This window comes from Vidua chalybeata, chromosome 29, assembly GCF_026979565.1.
Source record: "Vidua chalybeata isolate OUT-0048 chromosome 29, bVidCha1 merged haplotype, whole genome shotgun sequence".
Classification (NCBI taxonomy): Eukaryota; Metazoa; Chordata; class Aves; order Passeriformes; family Viduidae; genus Vidua; species Vidua chalybeata.
In genome coordinates, this window is record NC_071558.1 from 2009038 (window position 1) to 2032016 (window position 22979).

The 22979-nt window shown below is 54.0% G+C and overlaps 1 protein-coding gene across 3 annotated transcripts; it reads right to left on the bottom strand.

Moving 5' to 3' along the window:
- Nucleotides 1-7: 7 nt before the first annotated feature.
- On the bottom strand, nucleotides 8-22010 carry DCAF8 (DDB1 and CUL4 associated factor 8). 3 transcript variants are annotated; one of them, XM_053966953.1, is made up of 15 exons: nucleotides 21869-22010; nucleotides 20635-20667; nucleotides 18127-18196; nucleotides 16464-16807; nucleotides 14469-14774; nucleotides 13071-13211; nucleotides 12243-12337; nucleotides 8419-8529; nucleotides 7366-7438; nucleotides 7052-7109; nucleotides 5690-5797; nucleotides 4064-4194; nucleotides 2613-2732; nucleotides 2407-2523; nucleotides 8-1180 (listed from the first exon to the last, which is right to left on the bottom strand). In XM_053966953.1, the coding sequence occupies exons 3-15, from the start codon at nucleotides 18173-18175 to the stop codon at nucleotides 1070-1072; spliced, it is 1764 nt and encodes a 587-aa protein (XP_053822928.1). In that variant the 5' UTR covers nucleotides 18176-18196; nucleotides 20635-20667; nucleotides 21869-22010; the 3' UTR covers nucleotides 8-1069. The 3 variants fall into 3 exon arrangements, with proteins under 3 accessions (XP_053822928.1, XP_053822930.1, XP_053822929.1); XM_053966955.1 differs by having other exon boundaries at nucleotides 21865-22010; XM_053966954.1 differs by having other exon boundaries at nucleotides 21842-22010.
- Between the last annotated feature and the right edge of the window lie 969 nt (nucleotides 22011-22979).

Sequence of the window (22979 nt, forward strand, 5' to 3'; positions counted from 1 at the left end):
TCTGGGGCTCGTTGAGTCGTTTTTATTGCATTTATATATAATATATATCCCAACTTTTACAGCTCTGCCAGGGAGAACTCCCGGGCCCATTTGGTTTTTAATACAATATAAAATTAGGCCTCTAAACAGGGAAATTTTGGGGGTTTCCCCCCAAAAAAACCCCCCTGAACCCCTCCCCCGACAAAAGAAATGGGAAATTAAAGGGAGTTTTTGGGGGGTTTAGGGGTTTTGGGGGGGTAAAAGGGGCCAAACCAAGTGCAAATCACGGCTATGTACAGAGGGAGGGTGAACCCCCCGGGGAAAATGGGGAAAAAAAGGGGGAAAATGGGAAAAAAAAAGGGGGGAAATGGGAAAAAAAAGGGGTGAAAGTGGGGAGGGGGTTGGGGGGAAAAATAAGAGAAATAAGAGGAAAAAATGGGAAGGGAGAATGGTGGAAAAACAGGGAAAAGTGGGGGGAAAAAGAGGAAATAAAGAGGAAAAAAAATGAGGGAAAAGGGAGGGGGAAAATGGGGAAAAATTGGGAAAATCGGGGGGGGAAGAGAGGGGAGGGAAAAAGGGGAAAGAAAAATGGGGGAAAAAAGAAAAAGGGGTGGAAAATGGAGGAAAAAAGGAGAAGAAGGGGGAGAAAAAAAAGGGGGGAAAGGGGAAAAAAGGTGGGAAAAATGGGGAAAAAAGGGGAAAAAGGGGAAAAGGGGAAAAAGGGGAAAAAGGGGTGGGAGCCCCCCCCTCCCCAAAAAGGGGGCGCTTGAAGAGCTTAAGGGTGGGGGAGGGGTCCCAAAAAAACTGGGAGGGGGAGGCAGTAAAGGTTCCCCCCCCCAGAACCCCCTAAATTGAGGGGAGACCCCAAAAGAGGGGAAAAAAGGGGGAGGGGACCCCCAAAAAGGGGAAAAAAGGGAAAAAAGGGAAAAAAGGGGAAGGGGACCCCAAAAAAGGGGGAAAACTGGGAATTTGGGGGGGCTGAACAAGGTCAATACAAAGCTCCAAGTGTTAGTGGGGTGGGGCCCCCCCGGTTTGGGGTTTGGGGGGGGTTTTGGGGTTTTTTTGGGGGTTTTTTTGGGGGTCTGGGGGCTCACGAGGGCATGCACTGCACCCGGTCCGGCCCCTCCTCCTCATCGTCCGAAGTGTCCGAGGAGCTCCCGGAATCGTCCGAGGGGGAATCGGCCCCGGGGTCCCGGCGGCGCTGCGGGGGGAAAGGGGCAGGAACGGGGTCAGGAACGGGGAAATGGGATCAGGAACGGGGTCAGGAACGGGGAAATGGGATCAGGAACGGGGTCAGGAACGGGGAAATGGGATCAGGAACGGGGTCAGGAACGGGGAAATGGGGAAATGGGGGCAGGAATGGGGTCAGGAACGGGGTCAGGAACGGGGAAATGGGGTCAGGAACGGGGTCAGGAACGGGGAAATGGGGGCAGGAACGGGGTCAGGAACGGGGAAATGGGGAAATGGGGAAATGGGGGCAGGAACGGGGTCAGGAACGGGGAAATGGGATCAGGAACGGGGTCAGGAACGGGGAAATGGGATCAGGAACGGGGTCAGGAACGGGGAAATGGGATCAGGAACGGGGTCAGGAACGGGGAAATGGGGAAATGGGGGCAGGAACGGGGTCAGGAACGGGGGCAGGAACGGGGAAATGGGATCAGGAACGGGGTCAGGAACGGGGAAATGGGATCAGGAACAGGGTCAGGAACGGGGAAATGGCAGGAATGGGGAAATGGGGGCAGGAACGGGGGCAGGAACGGGGTCAGGAACGGGGAAATGGGGAAATGGGGGCAGGAACGGGGAAATGGGGAAATGGGGGCAGGAACGGGGTCAGGAACGGGGAAATGGGGAAATGGGGGCAGGAACGGGGTCAGGAACGGGGAAATGGCAGGAATGGGGAAATGGGGACAGGAACGGGGGCAGGAACGGGGTCAGGAACGGGGAAATGGGGGAAAAGTAGGAAAAGAAGCAGGAAACAGGAAAAGACAGAGAAAGGAGAAGGGAAAAGTGGGAAAAAACAGGGAAAAAGCAGGGAAAAGTGGGGGAAAAGCAGGGAAAAGTGGGAAAAAGCAGAGGAAAGTGGGGGAAAAGCAGGTAAAAGTGGGAAAAAAGCAGGGAAAAGGCAGGGAAAAGTGGGGGAAAAGCAGGGAAAAGTGGGAAAAGGCAGGTAAAGTGGGAAAAGGCAGGGAAAAGTGGGGGAAAAGCAGGGAAAAGTGGGAAAAAGGCAGGGCAAAGGTAGGGAAAAGTGGGAAAAAACAGGGAAAACGCAGGGAAAAGTGGGGGGAAAGCAGGTAAAAGTGGGAAAAAAGCAGGGAAATGGCAGGTAAAGTGGGAAAAAAGCAGGGAAAAGTGGGAAAAGGCAGGGAAAAGTGGGAAAAAGGCAGGAAAAGTGGGAAAAGAGGTGCCCCCAGCACGGGGCGGCCGTACCCGGTGGTGGCGGCGCTGGCGCAGGTGGTGCATGAGGAACCAGAGCATGTGGCTGTCAAACATGTCCGTGTGGTGCAGGCTGTCCTCGTCCCGCTCCACCTTGTTCTTCTTGATCACCTGCGGGGGGGGAACAGAGCCACATTCCAGGGAAAAACCGGGAATGGGCCGGGAATGGGCCGGGAATGGGCCGGGGCAGCCCCACCCACCTCCTTGAGGCCCCGCAGCTCCGTGGGCGCCTCGGCCGTGGGAGCCCAGATCTTCACGTCGTGGTCCAGCCCGCTGGTGGCCAGCACGGGCAGGTGGGGGTGAGGCTCCAGGCAGTTCACCTGGGGAAAAAATGGGAAAAAATGGGAAAAATGGGAATTGTGGGGTCAGGAGGGTGATTGGGAATGGGGGAGCTGTCCCTGCAGGCAATTCAGCTGGGGAAAAATGGGGAAAAAATGGGAAAAATGGGAATTGTGGGGTCAGGAGTGAGACTGGGAATGGGGGAGCTGTCCCTGCAGGCAGTTCACCTGGGGAAAAAATGGGAAAAATGGGAATTGTGGGGTCAGGAGGGGGATTGGGAATGGGGGAGCTGACATTCCAGGCAATTCAGCTGGGGAAAAAATGGGAAAAAATGGGAAAAATGGGAATTGTGGGGTCAGGAGGGGGATTGGGAATGGGGGAGCTGACACTCCAGGCAATTTAGCTGGGGAAAAACGGGAAAAAATGGGAAAAATGGGAATTGTGGGGTCAGGAGTGAGACTGGGAATGGGGGAGCTGTCCCTGCAGGCAGTTCACCTGGGGAAAAAATGGGAAAAATGGGAATTGTGGGGTCAGGAGGGTGATTGGGAATGGAGGAGCTGTCCCTGCAGGCAATTCAGCTGGGGAAAAATGGGGAAAAAATGGGAAAAATGGGAATTGTGGGGTCAGGAGGGGGATTGGGAATGGGGGAGCTGTCCCTGCAGGCAGTTCACCTGGGGAAAAAATGGGAAAAATGGGAATTGTGGGGTCAGGAGGGTGATTGGGAATGGAGGAGCTGTCCCTGCAGGCAGTTCACCTGGGGAAAAAATGGGAAAAATGGGAATTGTGGGGTCAGGAGTGAGACTGGGAATGGGGGAGCTGTCCCTGCAGGCAGTTCACCTGGGGAAAAAATGGGAAAAATGGGAATTGTGGGGTCAGGAATGGGATTGGGAATGGGAATAGGGGAGATGCCCCTCCAGGCAGTTCACCTGGGAAAAAATGAGGAAAAGGGGGTGAGAAAAGGGGAAAAAAAGGGGGAAAAGGGGGAAAAAGGGGAGGAAAAGGGGGGGGAAGGAAAAAGGGAAAAAGGGAAAAAGGGAAAAGGGAAAAAGGGAAAAAGGGAAAAAGGGAAAAAGGGAAGGGGCCCTTCCTGCCCATCCCCAAGCAGGGGAGCCAGGAGTTCCCAGCAGAGGAAATTCAGGACGGGGCCATTCCCAGCACAGGCACTTCCCTTTCCTGCAGGAAACACCTGGAAAAATCCCACGGGATCCTCGGGAATCGGCCAAATTTGGGATCCTGCCCCACCCCCAAACCCCTGGGAAACGGGAACGGGACGATCCCGCTGCTTTTGGGGTCGGAGCAGTGGGAGAAAGGGGATGAATGCAGGGGTGGGATGGGGGGAAAAAAGGGGAATTTGGGAATTTTGGGGCCTCACCACTCCGCCCTTGTCCCCTTCCATGAACTGCACGATCTGGCAGGAGGATTTTTCCCACAGGAAAATGTGGCCGCAGTCGCTGCCGCTCACCACGAACTCGCTCTTGGGGCCGTAGAAATTCACCCCTTTCACTGGAAAAACGGGGAAAAACCAGGGGAAAATGGGGAAAAACAGGAAAAAGGGGAGGTTGGGGTTGTCTCCAGTGGAATTCCTTGCCGGGAAGGCAAGGAAAAGTTTCCCAAAAGGGGTTTTTTGGGATCTCCAGGGTGTTTTGGGGTGGTTTCGGGTCATTTTTGGGGTGTATTGGGATGTATTTGGGGGTGTTTCTCCACCTGTGGTGGTGTTGCAGTGCCCCTTGTAGCACCAGCTGTACTGGACTGTTCTGGGGGTAGTTTGGGGTATTTTGGGGTATTTTGGGGTATTTTGGGGTGTTTCCCTGTGGTGCTGTTCAGTTGCCCCTTGTAGCACAGGCTGTACTGCATTGTTTTAGGGCTGTTTTGGGATATTTTTGGGGTAATTTGGGGCTGTTCCCAGGCTGACTTTGGGGCTGGTTTTGGGGTGGATTTGGGATGGATTTTGGGGTGATTTGGGGCTGTTTTTGGGGTGGATTTGGGCTGATTTTGGGGTGATTTGGGATGGATTTGGGGTGGACTTTGGGGCTGTTTTTGGGGTGATTTGGGATGGATTTTGGGCTGTTTTTGGGGTGATTTGGGGCTGTTTTTGGGGTGGATTTGGGGCTGTTTTTGGGGTGATTAGGGGTGGATTTGAGGCTGTTTTTGGGGTGGATTTGGGGTGGATTTGGGGCTGTTTTTGGGGTGATTTGGGGCTGTTTTTGGGGTGGATTTGGGGCTGTTTTTGGGGTGGATTTGGGGTGGATTTGGGGCTGTTTTTGGGGTGATTTGGGGCTGGTTTTGGGGTGGATTTGGGGTGGATTTGGGGCTGGTTTTGGGGTGGATTTGGGATGGATTTTGGCTGTTTTCTGGGCGTTACCCGTGGCGTTGTTGCGGTGCCCCTTGTAGCGCCGGCTGTACTGCGCTGGTTTAGGGCTGGTGTGGGGCTGTTTTTGGGTGGATTTGGGTGGATTTGGGGTGGATTTGGGGCTGTTTTTGGGGTGGATTTGGGGTGGATTTGGGGCTGTTTTTGGGGTGGATTTGGGGTGGATTTGGGGTGGATTTGGGATGGATTTTGGGCTGGTTTTGGGGCGTTACCCGTGGCGTTGTTGCGGTGCCCCTTGTAGCGCCAGCTGTACTGCGCTGGTTTAGGGCTGGTGTGGGGCTGTTTTTGGGGTGGATTTGGGGTGGATTTGGGCTGTTTTTGGGGTGGATTTGGGCTGGTTTTGGGGTGGATTTGGGCTGTTTTTGGGGCTGTTTTTGGGGTGGATTTGGGGCTGGTTTTGGGGCTGGATTTGGGGTGATTTGGGGCTGTTTTTGGGGTGATTTGGGGCTGTTTTTGGGGCGTTACCCGTGGCGTTGTTGCGGTGCCCCTTGTAGCGCCGGCTGTACTGCACTGGTTTAGGGCTGGTGTGGGGCTGGTTTTGGGGTGGATTTGGGGCTGGTTTTGGGGTGGATTTGAGGCTGGTTTTGGGGTGGATTTGGGATGGATTTTGGGCTGTTTTTGGGGTGTTACCCGTGGCATTGTTGCGGTGCCCCTTGTAGCGCCGGCTGTACTGCGCGCCGTCGCTGTGCGCCGAGTCGAACAGGTAAATGTCCTCGTCGTTGTACGAGGCCAGCAGCTCTGCAACGGGGACACACGTGGGGAAAACACGGGAAAAACACGGGAAAAACACGGGAATAAACACGGGAAAAACACGGGAATAAACACGGGAATAAACGGGGGAGAAATGGGAAAAAATGGGGGGAAAATGGGAATAAATGGGGGAAAACAGGAATAAATAGGGGAAATGGAAATAAATGGGGAGAAAATGGGAATAAACGGGGGAAAATGGGAATAAATGGGGAGAAAATGGGAATAAACGGGGGGAAAACGGGAATAAATGGGGGGAAAAGGGGAATAAATGGTGAGAAATGGGAAAAACACAGGAAAATGGGAATAAACGGGAGGGAGATGGGAATAAATGGGGAGAAAATGGGAATAAATGGGGGGAAAATGGGAATAAACGGGGAGAAAACGGGAATAAATGGGGGGAAAACGGGAGTAAATGGGGGGAAAAGGGGAATAAACACAGGAAATGGGAATAAATGGGGAGAAAATGGGAATAAACGGGGGGAGAACAGGAATAAACGGGGGGGGGAACGGGAATAAATGGGGGAAATGGGAATAAATGGGGAGAAAATGGGAATAAACACAGGAAATGGGAATAAACACAGGGAAATGGGAATAAACGGGGAAACTGGGAAAGAAACAAGGGGGAAATGGGGGAAATGGGGAATAAATGGGGAGGAATCAAGGAAAAGCAGCAAGGAAATGGAAAAAAAAAAAACAGTGGGAAGATGGGGAAAAACAGCAGGAAAATGGGGAGAAGGGAAAAAATGGGGAGAAGTGGAATGGGGAGATGGGGGAAGGGGAAAAACGGGAGGAAAACGGGAAAAAATGGGAGGAGAATGGGGAAAACCAGGAGGAGAATGGGGAAAATGGGGAAAGGGAGAAAACCAGCAGGAAAATGGAGAAAAAAACAGGAGGGGAAATGGTGAAAACCAGCAGGGGAAATGGGGAAAAGGAAAAAAATGGGGGAAGGGGAAAAACAGCAGGAAAATGGGAAAAACGGGAGGAAAATGGGGAAAAGCAGGAGGGTCTGGAGCTCAACAGGGTTTTTTTGAGGGGGAAATTACTTTTATTTTGGAAAACATGGGATTTGGTGAGGGGAAGCCAGTTTTTTTAGGAGGAAGAGGTGTTTGTTTGAGGATAAACAGGTGGGGTTTTTTTGGAAAATGAGTATTTTTGGGGAAAATCTGATTTTTTTGGTGAGAAATGAGGGGGTTTGAAGGAGTGGGACCCCCCAGAACTCCCCAAATCCCCACCTGGACTCACCTGAGCCGTCGTGGCTGTAGACCAGGCAGGTGATGTTGGCTTTGGACTCGCAGTTCACCTGGAAAAGTGGGAAAAACCTCGGATCCAGCCCCTTTCCCTGGGAATTCTGAGTGTTAAACTCCCAGATGAGGATTTAGGGAGGCAGAAAATGGGGATTGAGGGGGGAAAAAAAACCCAAAAAAAAGATTTCTGGGAGTTTTTTCCACCTCTTCCTGAAGGGTTTTCCAGGAAAAGGAGCAGCCTCTTCCCATGGGGTGATCCCAGTGCTCCCAGTGCCCTCCCAGTGCTCCCAGTGCTCCCAGTATCCCCAGTACCAGGTGGTGAGGGCAGAACTTCTTCAGGACTCCGTTGTTCTCGTTCTCATCGATTTTCCTCTGATCATAAATCCTGCAGGAAACAGGGGGAAAAAAAAAGGTTGGATTCACTCCAGGGAGGCTTTTTTAACCCCAAAATTCCCATTCTGAGATCCCAGGGCTCAAAATTCCATCCTAAAATTCCCTGGGATTTTTGTGCCAGGATAAACCCAAATTTGGGACAGAAATTATGTTCCCACACCCAAAATTCCATCCTAAAATTCCCTGGGATTTTTGTGCCAGGATAAGCCCAGATTTGGGACAGAAATTATGTTCCCACGCCCAAAATTCCATCTTGAAATTCCCTGGGGATTTGGGGCAGGAATGATCTTCCCATAGCCAAAATTCCATCCTAAAATTCCCTGGGGATTTGGGGCAGAAAAAAAAAATTCCCATGCCCCAGATTCCATCCTAAAATTCCCTGGAATTCTGTGCCGGGATCCACCCAGATTTGGGGGCTCCCAGTGCTCCCAGTTTGGCCTCACTGGATGAACTGGTCCGAGCCCCCGATTTGGGAATGGGGAATTTGGGAAGGGGAAGTTGGGGATTTGGGAAGTGCTGGATTTGGGAAGGGAAATCCCTGGATTTGGGAAGAGGAATTCATGGATTTGAGGTGAGGAAATCATGGATTTTGGCCCTCCCAGTGCTCCCAGTTTGGCCTCACCACAAAAACTGGTCCCAGTCCCGGATTTGGGAAGGTAAAATTGGGGATTTAGGAAGGGAAAGAGGTGGATTTGGGAATCCCTGGATTTGGGAAGGGAAATCCCTGGATTTGGGATGGGGAATCCCTGGATCTGGGCTCTCCCAGTGCTCCCAGTTTGGCCTCACCTCCCAAACTGGTCCCAGCCCCTGGTTTGGGAAGGGAACCAGGCAGATTCAGAAAGGGGCAGGGGAGCATTTGGGAAGCCCCAGATGTGGGAAGGGGAAAGGCTGGATTTGGGATGGGGAAAGGCTGGATTTGGGATGGGAAATCCCAGGATTTTGGCCCTCCCAGTGCTCCCAGTTTGGCCTCACCTCACGAACTGGTCGCGGCCGCCCACAGCGAACTGGGAGGTGTTGGCAGGGTTGACAAAGATGGTGTAGAGCCCGACCTTCTTCTCCTTCTCCTTCGTCACCACCAATTTCCTGGGAAAAACCCTTGGGATCAACCCCAATCCCAGCCCAATTCCCAGCCCAAACCAGGAATGGGAATTCCCAGGGGAGAAAATCCCCAAATTCAGCAGGATTTGGGCAATGAGGGTGGGGAATATTCCCTAAGGGAAAATCTGCAGGGTTTGGGGCGCACTGGGAGAATTCTCAAAGGGAAAATGGGATTTGGGGGAGTTTTCCCCTAAAAACAGCTGGGATTTGTGGGAATTTGGGGCATTCCAGGAGAGAAATATTCAGGGTTGGCTCGACCAGGGTGAGAATTCCAAAGGGATCCAGCCCAAAGGACAGGGAGGGGGTTGGAAATTCCCAAGGGAAATGTGATTTCCCAAAAAAACACGGATTTTCCCCCAACTCTACCTGTTATCCCCCAAATCCTGCCTGTTTCCCCTACCAAATTCCCATTTTTCCAAAAAAAAAAAATCCCCATTTTCCTGACACAATCCTCATTTTCCTTTCCACCATTCCCCATTATTCCCTGCAAAATCCCCATTATTCCCCCCAAGATCCCAATTTTCCCCCAAAATCCCCACTTTTTTTCCCCAAAAAAACCCCATTAAAAAAAAAACCAAACCCAATTTTTCCAAAAAATCTCTGAAAACAGCTTGGATTTGAGGGAATTTGGGCCATTCCAGGAGGGAAAATTTGGGGTTGGCTCTGCCAGGGTGAGAATTCCAAAGGGATGCAGCCCAGGGAGGGGGTTGGGATCGGCTCCAGCCGCGGATTCCGGCGGGATCAGGGATTAAAGGGCTCGTCCTGGTTATGAAACCCTGGGATTTGGGCTGGATCAGCCTCCAGAATGACAGCTCAGAGGCTTGGGAAAATACAGTGAGACAGAAAAACTGTTTTACCCAAAAAAATCCCTGCTTTTCCCACAAAAAAAAACCAGTTTTCCCTCTAAAAATAATCAGGTTTCGCCCAAGAGTCCCTGGGTTTCCTCAAAAAACAGCCAGTTTTCCCTCAAAAACCAGTGGTTTTCCCCCAAAAAACAATCTGCTTTCCCCCAAAAAAAGGTTTTCTCACAAAATTATTCTGGTTAAAAAAAAAAAAAAAAAATTTTCCCCCAAAAAACTCCATTTTCAAAAAAAATTCCATTTTTCTCCCAAAAATATTCATTTTTCAATATTCATTCAAAGTATACCAAATTTTCCTCCAAAAATCTCAATTTTCCAAAAAATCCCAAGCCAAAAATAACCTGATTTCCCCAAAAATCCCTGATTTCCAAAAAAAAAAACCCTGGTTTTTCCCCAAATCCCACCTGCTTCCCCTCCAGATTCCCGTTTTTCCCCACTTCCCACCTGTTATTCCCAAACCCACACCTGTCTCACATCTAAAATCCACTTTTCCCCCCCCACAACATCCCCTTTTTTCCACAGAATTCCCATTTTTCCCCTCAGAATTCCTGTTTTTCCCCTCACTCATGAGGCACGGCCGGTCCTGCCGCGAATCGACAGAATCTCCATTTTCCACCCCAAATCCCCTCTTCTTCCCACAGAATTCCCATTTCCCACCCAGAATTGCCAATTTTCCCCTCAGAATTCCCAATATTTCCCTCAGAATTCCCACTTTTCCCCTCAGAATTCCTGTTTACCCCGTCACTTCTGAGGCATGCCAGTCCTGCTGCAGATCAATGGAATCCCTGTTTCCCATCCCAAATCCCCTTTTCTTCCCACAGAATTCCCATTTCCCGCCCAGAATTCCCACTTTTCCCCTCAGAATTCCCAATTTTCCCCTCAAAATTCCCACTATTCCCCTCAGAATTCCTGGTTTTCTGGTCACTTCCAAGGCAGGCTGGCCCTGCTGCAGATCAATGGAATCCCCGTTTCCCATCCCAAATCCCCTTTTCTTCCCACAGAATTCCCATTTCCTACCCAGAATTCCCACTTTTCCCCTCAGAATTCCCAATATTCCCCTCAGAATTCCCACTTTTCCCCTCAGAATTCCTGTTTACCCCATCACTTCCGAGGCAGGCCGGCCCTGCTTCACATTGATGGAATCCCCATTTCCCATCCCAAATCCCCTTTTCTTCCCACAGAATTCCCATTTCCCATCCAGAATTCCCACTTTTCCCCTCAGAATTCCCAATTTTCCCCCTCAGAATTCCCAATTTTCCCCTTCAGAATTCCTGTTTACCCCGTCACTTCCAAGGCAGGCTGGCCCTGCTGCAGATCAATGGAATCCCCGTTTCCCACCCCAAATCCCCTTTTCTTCCCACAGAATTCCCATTTCCCGCCCAGAATTCCCACTTTTCCCCTCAGAATTCCCACTTTTCCCCTCAGAATTCCCACTTTTCCCCCTCAGAATTCCCACTTTTCCCCTCAGAATTCCTGTTTACCCCATCACTTCCGAGGCAGGCCGGCCCTGCTTCACATTGATGGAATCCCCATTTCCCATCCCAAATCCCCTTTTCTTCCCACAGAATTCCCATTTCCCATCCAGAATTCCCACTTTTCCCCTCAGAATTCCCAATTTTCCCCCTCAGAATTCCCAATTTTCCCCTTCAGAATTCCTGTTTACCCCGTCACTTCCAAGGCAGGCTGGCCCTGCTGCAGATCAATGGAATCCCCGTTTCCCACCCCAAATCCCCTTTTCTTCCCACAGAATTCCCATTTCCCGCCCAGAATTCCCACTTTTCCCCTCAGAATTCCCAATTTTCCCCTCAGAATTCCCACTATTCCCCTCAGAATTCCTGGTTTTCTGGTCACTTCCAAGGCAGGCTGGCCCTGCTGCAGATCAATGGAATCCCCGTGTCCCATCCCAAATCCCCTTTTCTTCCCACAGAATTCCCATTTCCTACCCAGAATTCCCACTTTTCCCCTCAGAATTCCCACTTTTCCCCTCAGAATTCCCAATATTCCCCTCAGAATTCCCATTTTCCCCCTCAGAATTCCCACTTTTCCCCTCAGAATTCCTGTTTACCCCATCACTTCCGAGGCAGGCCGGCCCTGCTTCACATTGATGGAATCCCCATTTCCCATCCCAAATCCCCTTTTCTTCCCACAGAATTCCCATTTCCCATCCAGAATTCCCACTTTTCCCCTCAGAATTCCCAATTTTCCCCCTCAGAATTCCCACTTTTCCCCTCAGAATTCCTGTTACCCTGTCACTTCCAAGGCAGGCCAGTCCTGCTGCAGATCAATGGAATGCCCGTGTCCCATCCCAAATCCCCTTTTCTTCCCACAGAATTCCCATTTCCTACCCAGAATTCCCACTTTTCCCCTCAGAATTCCCACTTTTCCCCTCAGAATTCCCAATATTCCCCTCAGAATTCCCATTTTCCCCCTCAGAATTCCCACTTTTCCCCTCAGAATTCCTGTTTACCCCATCACTTCCGAGGCAGGCCGGCCCTGCTTCACATTGATGGAATCCCCATTTCCCATCCCAAATCCCCTTTTCTTCCCACAGAATTCCCATTTCCCATCCAGAATTCCCACTTTTCCCCTCAGAATTCCCAATTTTCCCCCTCAGAATTCCCACTTTTCCCCTCAGAATTCCTGTTACCCTGTCACTTCCAAGGCAGGCCAGTCCTGCTGCAGATCAATGGAATGCCCGTTTCCCATCCCAAATCCCCTTTTCTTCCCACAGAATTCCCATTTCCCGCCCAGAATTCCCACTTTTCCCCTCAGAATTCCCACTTTTCCCCTCAGAATTCCCACTTTTCCCCTCAGAACTCCCATTTTCCCCTCACTCACGAGGCGGGCCGGTCCTGCCGCAGGTCGATGGTGAAGACCACGGCGTCCTCCCCCGCAGACAGGAACGTGCAGGGCGAGTCTGGCTCCAGCGCCAGCTGGGATTGGGGGAAAAAAGGGAAAAAACAGAGGGAATAGCTCCCAAAAATCCCCAAAACCAGGAAAATCCACCTGGAAAAACCCCAGGTTTGGGGATTCCCGCCCTGAACTGCAGTGATGTCATCTGGGTGATGTCATGGGGACAACAGCGCAGACAAGAGTCTGAATTGCAACCAAAACGTGGGAAAATCCCCAAATTCCTGGATTTTAATGGAGCTGAGTGGCTAAACCCACCCCCCTCATCACAGGTGACAATGGCCACATCCAAGCCTTGAAACATTTGGGAATTGATTTCCGCTGCACACAAGAAGTGGGAAAATCCCTTCCTTTCTCCCAAAACCCCCTTGGATCTCCAGGAAAAGGAGATCTCCCCGATTCCCAAGCACCCCAAATCCTGGGATTTGGCATTCTGGGATCCCCCTCACCTTGTGGGAAGCCCCCTTGTGCTGGGCCACGCGCTCAGTGCTGTGACAGCACCGGGTGTCACCTGGGTGGTGACATCCCCATCCCATTCCCACACAATTCCCCCATTCCCAGACACCCCAAATCCTGGGATTTGCCATTCCCGGGATCCCTCTCACCTTGTGGGAGTCCCCCTTGTGCTGGGCTCGGTGCTATGACAGCTCTGTCACCTCTGTGGTGACATCCCCTGCTCCCACCCCATTCCCACTGCGTTCCCCCATTCCCAGGCACCCCAAATCCCGGGATTTGGAATTTTGGGATCCCCCTCACCTTGTGGGAAGCCCCCTTGTGCTGGGCCACGCGCTTGGTGCTGCGGCAGCACTGGGTGGCCGAGAGCTCGGCCACGCGCACCTGCCCGTCCCGGGCACACATGGCCAGCGTGGAGTCACCGCTGTTGGGCAGGAACTTGGCCTGGAAAAACATGGAAATCAGGGAAAAAATGGGAAAAAGGGACAGGGGGAGAGGGGGAAAGAAAGGGGGAATCGCAGAGGAGGTGGGGAGGGGAAAGGAATTGTTCTGGGAATTGTCCCAGTTCTCTTGGGAATCATCCCAAACTCTCCCCTGGGAATCATCCCAAAATCTCCCCTGGGAATCATCCCAAAATCTCCTGGGGTATCAGCCCAAACTCTCCCCTGGGAATCATCCCAAAATCTTAATGTGCTCCCACATCCCTTCTCTCCAGTGCCACCTTTCCCTGTCCCAGCTGAGCTCTTCCTGGGACCCTCTCCCATCCCAAAAACGAGACCCCCAAGATGATGGATTTCAGGGCACACCTGTGGGATTTGGGGACCCGTTCCCAGATCCTTTCCCAAGCATTCCCTTTCCCAGCTCTGCTGTTCCTGGGACCCTCTCCCACCCCGAACAGGAACCCTCAACCCGATAAACTTTAGACCACCACCTAAACAAACACCCACAAACTTTGGGAAACCCATCTGGATGATGGATGCCGAGACACCCCTTTGGGATTTTTTGGGACCCTTTCCCACCCCAAACAGGAACCCTCAGCCCGATAAATTTCAAGACACACCCGTGAACTTCAGGAAATCCATCCAGATGATGGATCCTGGGGCACCCCTTTGGGATTCCACCCCAAAACCCCACCCAACCTGTTCCCACATCCCTTCACTCCAGTGACACTTTTCCCAAGCGTTCCCTTTCCCAGCTGAGCTTTTCTTGGCCTCTCCCACCCCAAACAGGAACCCTCAGCCCGATAAATTTCAAGACACACCCGTGAACTTCAGGAAATCCATCCAGATGATGGATCCTGGGGCACCCCTTTGGGATTCCACCCCAAAACCCCACCCAACCTGTTCCCACATCCCTTCACTCCAGTGACACTTTTCCCAAGCGTTCCCTTTCCCAGCTGAGCTTTTCTTGGCCTCTCCCACCCCAAACAGGAACCCTCAGCCCGATAAATTTCAAGACACACCCGTGAACTTCAGGAAATCCATCCAGATGATGGATCCTGGGGCACCCCTTTGGGATTCCACCCCAAAATCACACCCAACTTGCTCCCACGTTCCTTCACTCCTTTCCCAGCTGAGCTTTTCTTGGCCTCTCCCACCCCAAACAGCCCGACAAATTTCAGCACACGCCGTGAACTTCAGGAAACCCACCCGGCCAACGCGTCCCCTGGGTGATTCCACCCCAAAACCCCGCCGTGCCCACCTGGAAGACGTTGCTCTTGTGCCCGCTGTCGAACTGCAGCACGGGCCGGCGCCGCAGCCAGTCCCACACCAGCACCTTGAGGTCGTCGCTGCCGCTGGCCAGGCGGGTGCCGCGCTGGTTGAAGTGCAGCGTGTTGACGCAGCCCGTGTGCCCCTCCAGGCCGTGCTGCAGCCGGAACTTCTGCACGAAGAGCCGGGCGCCGCAGGCCTGCGCCACGAAGCGCGAGCAGCCGCCCAGCTGGCGCTGCCGCAGCGCCGGGATCGCCCGCCAGCGCGGCCGCGGCAGCGCCCACGTCTCCGAGGCCACCTGGGGACACACACGGGTGTTGGCACGGCGTGGATCCTGTCGCCTGCTAGGGGTAACGTACAGGAGTCTACGATCTGGCAGGGTTTGCTTTGTGTCTTGCACAAGCGAGGGGAAAAACTCGGTGTTTTTACAGAGAAAACCGACGTTAGTGTAGGGTCACTGGTGTTTAGGGTGACCCCGATGTTACTGTAGGGTCACTTTGGGTCCCTTGTTATTGTAGGGTCACTGGTGTTTAGGGTCACCCTCCATAATGAAAAACTTTCTCAGTTTTTACAGAGAAAACCAATGTTATTGTAGGGTTGTCTGTGTTTAGGGTCACCCCAATGTTACTGTAGGGTGGCCCTCCATAATGAAAAACTTTCTCAGTTTTTACAGAGAAAACCAACGTTACTGTAGGGTCACTGGTGTTTAGGGTGACCCTCCATAATGAAAAACTTTCTCAGTTTTTACAGACAAAACCAATGTTACTGTAGGGTCACTGGTGTTTAGGGTCACCCTGATGTTACTGTAGGGTCACTTTGGATCTCTTGTTATTGTAGGGTCACTCGTGTTTAGGGTCACCCTCCATAATGAAAAACTTTCTCAGTTTTTACAGAGAAAACCAGCGTTACTGTAGGGTCACTCATGTTTAGGGTCACCCTGATGTTACTGTAGGGTGACCCTCCATAATGAAAAACTTTCTCAGTTTTTACAGAGAAAACCAACGTTATTGTAGGGTTGCCCGTGTTTAGGGTCACCCCAAAGATATTTTAGGGTCACTTTCCATAATCAAGTGTAAAAACTTTCTGTTTTTACAGAAAAAACTGACGTTACTGTAGGGTCACTGGTATTTAGGGTCACCCCGATGTTACTGTAGGGTCACTTTGGGTCCCTCGTTATTTTTTGAAATGATAAGCTCCTTTTTCCTTCAGTTCTCCTACTTCCAGTAGGTGTTGCAGTATGTTTTAGCTGTAAACTGGCTTATTTCAGTCAGTGCTGTACAGACGTAATTCTCAGTGGAAAAAGAAGGGGGAAAAATAAAAAGGGCTTCAGAAGCCTGAATTACCCAGATCTCTCCTAATTGGTGAAAGACAATGCTGAGTATGGATGGGAGATGTTTCCTTAATTAATATCCTACTGGGTTAATCAGCAGCCCCTCAGCCTCCCCTCTGCAAAGCTGACAGAACCAACAGCCATCACATTTTACATCTCCTGTGTCTCACTATGCACCAAGACCGAGAACAGAATAAAATCTTTTAAAGCCTCACTTAAAACCTCACTTAAAACCTCACTTAAAACCTCACTTAAAACCTCTTTTAACCCCCCATTTAGCCCCTCAGCCTCCCCTCTGCAAAGCTGACAGAACCAACAGCCATCACATTTTACATCTCCTGTGTCTCACTATGCACCGAGACCGAGAACAGAATAAAATCTTTTAAAGCCTCACTTAAAACCTCACTTAAAACCTCTTTTAACCCCCCATTTAGCCCCTCAGCCTCCCCTCTGCAAAGCTGACAGAACCAACAGCCATCACATTTTACATCTCCTGTGTCTCACTATGCACCGAGACCGAGAACAGAATAAAATCTTTTAAAGCCTCACTTAAAACCTCACTTAAAACCTCTTTTAAAACCTCACCTAAAACCTCTTTTAACCCCCCATTTAGCCCCTCAGCCTCCCCTCTGCAAAGCTGACAGAACCAACAGCCACCCAGTCCTCCAGCGCCTGCTCCTCGTCGGACGAGTCGCGCTCGTGCGGCGGCCGCTTGCGGGGCACCCTGCGCCGGGCGCGCGGCTCTTCCTCCTCCTCCTCCTCCTCCTCGTCCTCGTCCTCGTCGTGCCGCGGCTCCTCGGGGATGGAGTAGTGGCCGGTGTCGTCCATGCTGTCGCTGTCCTTGTCGCCGGAGCTGTCGCTGTCGCTGGCGCGGCCCCGCGCGGCCCCGGCGTCGTCGCCCGTCAGGCTCAGGCTCAGGTCGGACGCCTCCACCTCGATCCCCGAGGACGTCTCGCGGCCCTCCTCGGCAGACATGTCCTCGGGGCTGCTGGACAGGCTGCCTGGGGACAGGGACATGGGGACAGTGTCACAGTGTCACACTGCCACGGGGACATGGGGACAGCACAGTGACACCAGTGTCACCACACTGCTGGACAGGCTGCCTGGGGACAGGGACATGGGGACAGTGTCACAGTGTCACACTGCCACGGGGACAGCACAGTGTCACAGTGTCACACTGCCACGGGGACAGCACAGTGACACCAGTGTCACACTGCCATGGGGACAGCACAGTGTCACAGTGTCACCACACTGCTGGACAGGCTGCCTGGGGACAGGGACATGGGGACAGCACAGTGTCACAGTGTCACACTGCCATGGGGACATGGGGACAGCACAGTGTCACAATGTCACACTGCCACAGGGACAGCACAGTGACACCGGCCCTCCTCGGCAGACATGTCCTCGGGGCTGCTGGACAGGCCTGGGGACAGGGACATGGGGACAGTGTCACAGTGTCACACTGCCACGGGGACAGCAGTGTCACCAGTGTCACACTGCCACGGGGACATGGGGACAGCACAGTGACACCAGTGTCACCACACTGCTGGACAGGCTGCCTGGGGACAGGGACATGGGGACAGCAGTGTCACCAGTGTCACACTGCCATGGGGACAGCACAGTGACACCGGCCCTCCTTGGCAGACATGTCCTCGGGGCTGCTGGACAGGCTGCCTGGGGACAGGGACAGCACAGTGTCACAGTGTCACACTGCCACGGGGACATGGGGACAGCACAGTGTCACACTGCCATGGGGACAGCACAGTGTCACCAGTGTCACACTGCCACAGGGACAGCACAGTGACACCGGCCCTCCTCGGCAGACATGTCCTTGGGGCTGCTGGACAGGCCTGGGGACAGGGACATGGGGACAGTGTGGTGGCACCGTGGCTGGCGCCTGTGCTGACACCCTGGCACTGTCGCTGTCACCACCACAGTCACTTTGTCACCATCACTGCCACCCTGGCCCCCTCACTGTCACCTCTGCTGCCACCCTCGCTGTCACCGTTCCCTTGTCACCATCCCTGCCATGTTCACTGTCACTTGCCACAGCCTGCCACCTTCATTGCCACCCTGTCACCCCTGCTGTCCCCTCCCGTCCTGCTTCCTATGACCCTGCCACCCTGTCCCTCTGTCACAGTATCACCCTCAGTGCCACTGTGACACTGTCCCTGTTTGTCCCTTGGTCCTCCCCCTGTCCCCTGTCCCACTCCATGCCCCTCTGGATGTCCCCTGAGCTATCCCCAGTGCCCCTGGGTGTCCCCTGAGCATCCCTTGGCTGTCCCCCTGTCCCCCTCCCTGTCCCCAGCTGTCCCCTCACCGTTGACAATGTCCGTCCTGCCGTCCATGCTGCCGCCCTTGTCCGACATCGCCGCTTCCCACGGGAATCCCTGCAGGGACACGGGGACATGGGGACACAGGACAGGGGACAGGGGGACAGGAGGACACGGGGACACAGGGACAGGGGGACACAGGGACAGGGGGACACAGGACAGGGGGACATGGGGACATGGGGACATGAGACATGGGGACAGGGGGACATGGGGACACAGGACAAGGGACAGGGGGACATGGGGACATGAGGATATGGGGACACAGGACAGGAGGACACGGGGACACAGGGACAGGGGGACACAGGACAGGGGGACAGGGGGACAGAGGGACACACAGACATGGGGACAGGGGGACATGGGGACACCATGACACGGAGCTGGAGCGGCCCTGCCATGGCCACCACAGGATGTCCCCTTGTCCCCAACCCACCCCAGCACTGTGGGCACTCCCAAAATCCCCATTTTCCATGGAAAAGCCACCTGGGAATGCTCCAGGACACCCATGCCTGGCCTGGCTGTTCCCAAAATTCCCATTTTCCATGGAAAAACCACCTGGGAACGCTCCAGGACACCCAAGCCCTGCTCAGCATCCCGGGAAAATCCGATCCCGAGGGATCTGGGATTCTAAAGATCCACCTTTAAACACATTCCCACCAAAAATTCCCTCTGGAATCTCTCCAGGAGAGCCGTGCCAGTCCCCCAGCCTCCCAAAAAACCCCATTCCCGTGGGAATGGGCAGCAGCAGAGCCCTGGAATTCCATGGAATTCCCTGGAATTCTGCTGGAATCCCACACAACGCCAAGGGCCAGCACTGGAATTACCCCTCCCCCTTCAAACCCCACCATTTTCGCCTCCAATCCCGGGAATTTTTTGCTCCCATTCCCAGGTGAGGGATGGGGAAGGAGCTTCCCAAGGCTGGGAATCCATTCCTGATCCAGAGGGGGGTGGGAAATTTGGGAATTTGCAGGGAATGCTCCCAAAATCCCGGGATTCCGCGGCTGCCTGAGCGCATCTGGACAGGCTCAGGCTGACGCTGCTGCTCCCAAAAATATCCCAAAAACATCCCGGGGCATTCCAGAGCCTCTGGAAACGGGATCCAGCCTCCCTGCTGCCCCCCCAAACTGGGAGAGACTGGGAGAGAAACTGGGAGAGACTGGGAGAGAAACTGGGAAAAAAAATGGGAGAGACTGGGAGAAACTGCAAGTGGGAGAAACTGGGAGAGACTGGGATAAAAACTGGGAGAGATGGGGAGAAACTGGGACAAAAGCTGGGGTAAACTTGGAGGAACTGAGATAAACTGAAACTGGGAGAAACTGGGAGAAAAACTGGGAGAAACTGAGATAAAGTGGGAGAAAAACTGGGGTGAACTGGGAGAAACTGGGAGACAAACTGGGAGAGAAACTGGGACAAAAGCTGGGGTAAACTGGGAGGAACTGAGATAAACTGAAACTGGGAGAGACTGGGAGAAAAACTGGGAGAAAAACTGGGAGAAGAAACTGGGAGAAACTGGAGGCCCCAAATCCTCAGGAATGGAACTGCAAATCCTCTGGGATGAAATCCCCAAATCCTCAGGAACAAAGCCCCAAAATCCTCCTAAATGGATCCCCCAAATCCTTCAGGATAAAATCCCAAAATCCCTCAGGGATGGATCCTCCAAAGCCTTTGGGATGGAGAATCCAAATCCTTCAGGATGGATCCCCCAAATCCTCAGGAATGGATCCCCCAAATCCTCAGGGATGAAACCCCCAAATTCCACAGCATTGATCCCCCAAATCCCTTGGGATGGATCCCTCAAATCCTTTGGGATGGAGAACCCAAATCCCTCAGGGATGAATCCCCCAAATCTTTTGGGATGGATCCCCCAAATCCTCAGGGATGAAACCCCCAAATTCCACAGGATGGAGCCCCCAAATCCCTCGGGATGGATCCCCAAAATCTTTTGGGATGGATCCCCAAAATCCCTCGGCATGGATCCCCCAAATCCTTTGGGATGGAGAACACAAATCCCTCAGGATGGATGCCCAAAATCCCTCAGGAATGGATCCCCCAAATCCTCAGGGATGAAACCCCCAAATTCCACAGCATTGATCCCCCAAATCCCTTGGGATGGATCCCTCAAATCCTTTGGGATGGAGCCCCCAAATCCTCAGGGATGAAACCCCCAAATTCCACAGGATGGAGCCCCAAATCCTCAGGAATGAAACCCCCAAATTCCACAGGATGGAGCCCCCAAATCCCTCGGGATGGATCCCTCAAATCCTTTGGGATGGAGAACCCAAATCCTCAGGAATGAAACCTCCAAATTCCACAGGATGAAGGCCCCAAATCCTCAGGGATGGATCCCCCAAATCCCTTGGGATGTCCCAGGAGTTCCCCTAAGCCTTAAGAAATACCAAAAACCCCCCGAAACCCCAAAAATCTTCCCAAAATCCCCCCCAAAACCCCCAAAAAATCCCCCAAATCCCCCCCACCCCGCGGGACCCGGGCGCACTCACCTGGGCCAGGTGCCGGGGACAGCGGGGCTGGAGCTGGGGGGAGCGTGGGGGTCAAAGGTCAGGGACCCCCAATTTTGGGGACCCCCATCCCTGGGGACCCCCAAAATCCCTGGGGAACCATCCCAAATTCCTAGGAAACCCCCAAATTCCTGGGAAACCCCCAAATTCCTGGAAATCCCCCCCCCAATTCCTAAAGAACCCCAAATTTTGGGGACTCCTCCCCCAGTCCTTGGGGACCCCCCCTGATCCTTGAAAATTCCCAAATATTGGGGAACCCCCCCCCCAAAGCCCCAAATCCCATGGAAAAATCCCAATTTTTTTGGGATCTTCCAACTGCTGACAATCCCCCACAGATTCCTGGGAACTCCCTGATCCTTGGGAATTCCCCATTTTTGGGGACCCCAAACTTTGGGGAACGCCCCCCCCCTCCCCAATCCCAAAAAAATTCTCTCCGTCCTTGGGGACCCCAAATTTTTGGGGATTCCTAATTTTTGGGAAATCCCTGAGAATTCCCCTCATTGCCTGGGAATTCCCAGTTTTTGGGGACCTCCCAAGTCTCAGAGGACCCCAAAAAAAAACCTCCGGGAACCATCCCCCCCCCAAAAAATATCGGGGGACCCCTCCCAAAAGCTTGGGGATCACCCCAAAAATTCCCAGATCCCAAAAACCTCAGGGACCGCCCCTCAGGGACCCCCAGAGTCTCAGGGATCCCCTCAAAAAAACCTCAAGGACCCTCAAAACTCCCCAAAAAAACTCAAGGGTCCCCCAAAACCCCACCCAGGACCCCCCAAAAACCCAAGGACCTCCCTAAGGGATCCCCCAAAGGCTCAAGGACGCCCCAAAACCCCCAAGGGACCCCCCCAAAAAATTCACGGGTTCTCCAAAACCCCCCCAAAAGCAACAAGGACCCCCCAAAAGCAACAAGGCCCCCCCAAAAGCAACAAGGACCCCCCAAAACCTCCCCAAAAGCCCCGAGATTCCCCCCAGAAAACTCCAGGGTCCCCCCAAACCCCCCCAGGGTCCCCCAAAACCCCCCCGGACCCCTCAGGGCCCCCCCAAACCCCGCCGGGCTCCCTCCGGGGCTCGCCCAAAGTCCCCCCCGAACACTCGGGGTACCCCCAAACCTCCCCCCGGGCTCCCCCCGCCCCTCCCGGGATCCCGCCCCGGGCCCGGGGCAGGCCCGAGCCCGCGGGGGCCGCGGCCGCACCGGGGCCGGCGGAGGCCGCGCACCGACCCGAGCGTCCCGGAGGCTCCCGGCGGGTCCCGGACGGTGCCGGGGGGTGCGGCCGGGCTCAGTGGCGGCCGCCGCGGGTCCCCCCGGCCGCTCCAGCGCCGGCCCCGGGACCGGGCCCCGCCGCCGCCATCTTTAACGCGCCGCCCCCGCCGCCTCGCTTGGCGGCGCCGGCCGACGCTTTTGCGGCACCGCGCGCGCCGCTTTACGGCGGCGGCCGTTGCGCGACAGCGGCGGGGGCGCCCCCCCCCCCCCCCCGGCGTTGCCCTGGGAACGGCGCCCCCCCCCCCCAACCCCCGGTTCTGTGGGGCCGCTGTGGGGTCACCAGGGGGTTGTGGGGTTTTGGGATCCCCAGGGGGGTTATGGGGTCACTGCAGGGTCACTCATGGGGTTGTGGGGTCGCTGTGGGGTCACCAGGGGGGTTATGGGGTCACTGTGGGGTCACCAGGGGGGTTATGGGGTTTTGGGGTCCCCATGGGGTTATGGGGTCACTGCAGGGTCACTCATGTTTAGGGTCACTGTAGGGGCACCCCGGTGTTGTTGTAGGGTCGCTGCAGGGTCCCCAGGGGGGTTATGGGGTCACTGTAGGGTCACCATGGGGTTGTGGGGTCACTGTGGGGTTATGGGGTCAATGCGGGGTCACCCATGGGGTTATGGGGTCCCCAGGGTGTTATAGGGTCACTGCAGGGTCACCATGGAGTTATGGGGTCCCCATGGGGTTATGGGGTCACTGCGGGGTCACCCATGGGGTTGTGGGGTCACTGTGGGGTCCCCATGGGGTTATGGGGTCACTCTGTGTTATAGGGTCACTGCAGGGTCACCTGTGTTATTGTAGGGTCACCCATGTCCAGGGTCACTGCAGGGTCACCCCAATGTTGCTGTAGGGTCACTTTAGGTCCCTTTTTATTGTAGGGTCACCCCTGCTTGAGGTCACTGTAGGGTCACCCCTGTTGTAGGGTCGCTGTAGGGTCCCCAGTGTGGTTATAGGGTCCCCACCCCAATGTTGTAGGGTGGCCCTGTGACCCTCAGTGACATTGGAGAGTCACTGTAGGGTCATCCCTGCTTGAGGTCACTCTGTTCCCCCCCCCAATGTCCCTATAGGGCCACCCCATCC

Bases quoted from the DNA above. Each gene is read 5' to 3' on its own strand.
- DCAF8 (XM_053966953.1), bottom strand. From the start codon at position 18,175: ATGTCGGACAAGGGCGGCAGCATGGACGGCAGGACGGACATTGTCAAC. The intron at 12,338-13,070 runs GTGAGGGGGATC...CCCCAATCCCAG, and splicing joins ACAAGGGGGCTTCCCACAAG to CTGGCGCTGGAGCCAGACTC. The intron at 7,439-8,418 runs GTGAGGCCAAAC...TGTTTCCTGCAG, and splicing joins GGCCGCGACCAGTTCGTGAG to GATTTATGATCAGAGGAAAA.